General features: G+C 58.3%; 1 protein-coding gene across 1 annotated transcript in view; it reads left to right on the forward strand.

The window, feature by feature from the left end:
* HYOU1 (hypoxia up-regulated 1) overlaps window positions 1–3,213 on the forward strand; it is a gene marked incomplete at both ends in the record, with an annotated part of 5,506 nt that overhangs the window by 546 nt on the left and 1,747 nt on the right. The window contains 7 exons of the mRNA XM_010142910.1: window positions 559–641; window positions 941–1,129; window positions 1,304–1,503; window positions 1,669–1,756; window positions 2,318–2,440; window positions 2,564–2,697; window positions 2,872–2,956. Coding sequence (XP_010141212.1) covers window positions 559–641; window positions 941–1,129; window positions 1,304–1,503; window positions 1,669–1,756; window positions 2,318–2,440; window positions 2,564–2,697; window positions 2,872–2,956 — 902 coding nt within the window. The remainder of the gene's footprint in view (window positions 1–558; window positions 642–940; window positions 1,130–1,303; window positions 1,504–1,668; window positions 1,757–2,317; window positions 2,441–2,563; window positions 2,698–2,871; window positions 2,957–3,213) is intronic.

Below are 3,213 nucleotides of genomic sequence, written 5' to 3' on the forward strand. Positions count from 1 at the left end.
AGCAGGTCCCTGTAGCCTCTGATCAGGTTGGCAGCTCCCAAGTACCGAAAAGCCCATCGCTACTGGCTGCGGGGTCCTGTTGTACGCTGCTAAGGGCCTGTGGCATCCCTTGAGACTTGGAAAGGTCTTCTCCTTGTTCAGCCACAGCTGGTCGGTCCCGGAGGTCTGTCCGAGGGGAGTCCTGCATCCACAGCCCCGCCACACCCTCCTGTCTGGGTGCGAGCTGTGCCTTGCGTGGCCAGGCTCCTAGAGCAGCAGCTCCCCCATAGAGGAGTCAGGAGCCTGTGTCTGGGGTTGGAGGGGAGAGGCAGGGGTGGCTGGCGCAGCCCCAGGGTGAGGTTACGCGTTTCAGGTCACGTTCCGGCAGAGGGGGAGGCTCCAGCTTGTCTGGGCTGCAGAACTACAGAGTGAGGTCAGGGAGGGGAGAGCTGCTCTGTTCCCCACCTGCAGGGGACCTTCGCGGGGATCAGTGCGGTGGGAGGGGCAGAACGAGGAGCTGGAGGTGACTTTTTCCTTTGGAAACAGAGTTTTCGGTTGTTTTTTGTCTCCCACCAACAGAACTTGGCAACACCATCTCCAGCCTGTTTGGGGGAGGTGGCCCAGAGCCAGAGGCTGGGGAGAACCTGACAGACCCTGTTCAGGTGAGCCGCAGGGTGGCTGCAGGCAGTGGGGAGGGAGTCCCGGCTCTCGCTGGGGATGTGGGGGTTGGTGTGAGGGAATCAGAGGTGTCTGGCAGCTAGTTAGGGTTCTAAATGTGTCCAGAATGTAGTTTACGCCCTGGAGTTTCACCGTCACTCGCTCGTGGCTGCAGTCACTGTGAGGGCTGGTTCTCGTTTGTACACTTTTTGCAGAGCATTTTCTGTTCTGTAAAACATGTGCACACAGTTCCAGTGCTAAACCCACTGCTTTGGTTTCCCCTTCACTCTCCCATGGTGACCAGGAGGAGGAAGAGAGCCTCGCAGAAGCAGGTAGAGAGGAGCAGGAGGACAAGCCAGACCAGAAGAGCAGTGCAGAAGATGCTGGAGAAGAGCAGGGAGAGGAGAAACAGCAGTCCCCAGGTCAGGCAGGAACTGCCCCACCGAAAGCAGAGTCACAGAAGCAGGAAGACAGCGAGAAATCGGAGTCTCAGGTGAGGCTGAAGGAGCAGGACTCTGGTTTTGGTGTCTGAGGGGCATGTTTGAAACTAGTAAAATTCCTGCAGTGCTTGGAGGAATTCCTCCTTCCCCGTTAGTCCTTGCTTTAGAAAACAGTCTCCAGAGCTGCAGACGTTGCCTCACCTGAGATTAGACTCTGTCTGTTACAGGATCCCAAAGAACACAGAGAAGCTGTGAAAGAGGAAGAACCCCTTAAAAGCCCTGGGGACAGCACAGCCACCAGAACAGAGGAGGAGAAGAAGATTAGAGCACCCAAGAAGCAGAAGCTGGTCCAGGAGATCACCATGGAGGTGGACGTAAACGATGTGCCGGACCTGCTGGAGGACGACCGGAAGAGCTCCGTGAGGAAGTAGGTGTGACCTGGCTCTGCCGGGTACCGCCCTGGGGAGGGAGGAGGGCGGCTCTGGGGCACGGCGGCTCGCGGTGCGCTGCTCTCCCCAGGGCTGGCGCATGCGGTGAGGTGCGCATCCGAAGGCACGGGCTGCCTTTGATTCCTGTTCTTTCTGCGTGTTAGGCTCCAGGACTTGACGGTCAGAGATCTGGAGAAACAGGAGAGAGAGAAATCGGCCAACAGCTTGGAGTCCTTCATCTTCGAGACCCAGGTGGGAGGGGGGTGAGGATGGGAGAGGGGGCTGGTGCAGGGCGGTTTTTTGAGCCGGGGTAAGCTGATGTGGAGAGCCCAGCACTCGTCTTTCAGTCGCTTCTTCTGCTATCACTCAGCCCCCCGAGCCCGTGTGGCCTGGGGCAGTCCCCGCACAGGATGAACACCGTGTCTAACGCGTTGGACTTTGGGCTCGCAGTGTCCCTCGCGTGCTCTGACCCGTGTGTGGGGCAGCAGGGTTCTCGGGCTGCAGAACAGCTACAGCTTCGCGCCTTGTGCAGAAGAGAGAACCCGCATTAAGCGTGTGTGATGCGACGGTTGTTGCAGCTTCGCTGTCATGTACCAGTTGTGTGCGTGTCTCTCTGTGCCTGGTGTGTTACCATCATGCTCCTGGTGGTGCTGGGAGCGGGAGGTGGGGTTTGGGGGGGTTGCCTGAGAGTCTCCTGGCCCGCACAGGCAGCACCCCAGCTCAGCCCTGCCCAGCTGAAGAGGGGTGACCCAGTGGGGTTGCGCTTCTGCGCTCAGCGGTGTCTGACAGGAGCATTCTCTTGGTGCTTCTCAGGACAAGCTCTTCCAGGAGGAGTATCAGTTTGTCTCAACAGAGGAGCAGAGAGAAGAAATCTCCAGAAAGCTGAGCGAGGCTTCCAGCTGGATGGAGGAGGAGGGCTACGCTGCCACCACGAAGGTATCGCTGCAGGGAGCCAGGACACGCAGCGTATTCCACAGAGGAACAGCAGAGCCCATGGCTCTGGCTTCAGAGGTCTGCAGCGCTAGACACAGTCTCCTCTCCCCTCTTGGCCATTCGCAGGAGCTGAAGGACAAGCTTTCAGAGCTGAAGAAGCTTTGTAGGAGCCTCTTCTTCCGTGTCGAGGAGAGGAGAAAGTGGCCGGAGCGCCTGGCTGCCCTGGAGAGCCTGCTCAACCATTCCACCATCTTCCTCAAGTAAGAGCAGCTGCTGGAAGGAGAGTGGTGCAGGGGGTGACCTGGAGGCGCCAGCAGAACTTGGCTGAATTGCAGGTGGTCTGAAAGCCACAGGTGCTCTGTCACTGGGACTCCCGGCGTTGTAAACACGAGTTTTTTGGTGTAACAACAATAAACTTTCTTTTAATCTTTAAGGGGAGCCCGAATGATTCCAGAGTCCGACCAGATATTCACAGAAGTGGAACTGAGCACACTGGAAAAAGCCATCAATGAAACCACGGTAACAAAGGCTTGACTGATCCTGGGGGAGCTGGAGGTGGCGGCGGGGGTCGTGTTTCCTGTCACGTACTTGCACTCAGGGCTGTGGAACAGAGGCTGCGTGTTCCGTTTCCATGGCACCAGCGAACCTGTGTGTGTCAGGGTGTCCTAATGCCGAGCTTGACCCCAGGCAGCTTTGGGGAGATAAAGGTTCTTGTGGTGCATGTGGAGAGGTGTCGCCGGGAGGGAGCGGCGGGGGCTGGGCGTCGCCGGGGGGGG

This window comes from Buceros rhinoceros, unplaced genomic scaffold (genome assembly GCF_000710305.1).
Source record: "Buceros rhinoceros silvestris isolate BGI_N320 unplaced genomic scaffold, ASM71030v1 scaffold24769, whole genome shotgun sequence".
Taxonomy (NCBI): domain Eukaryota; kingdom Metazoa; phylum Chordata; class Aves; order Bucerotiformes; family Bucerotidae; genus Buceros; species Buceros rhinoceros.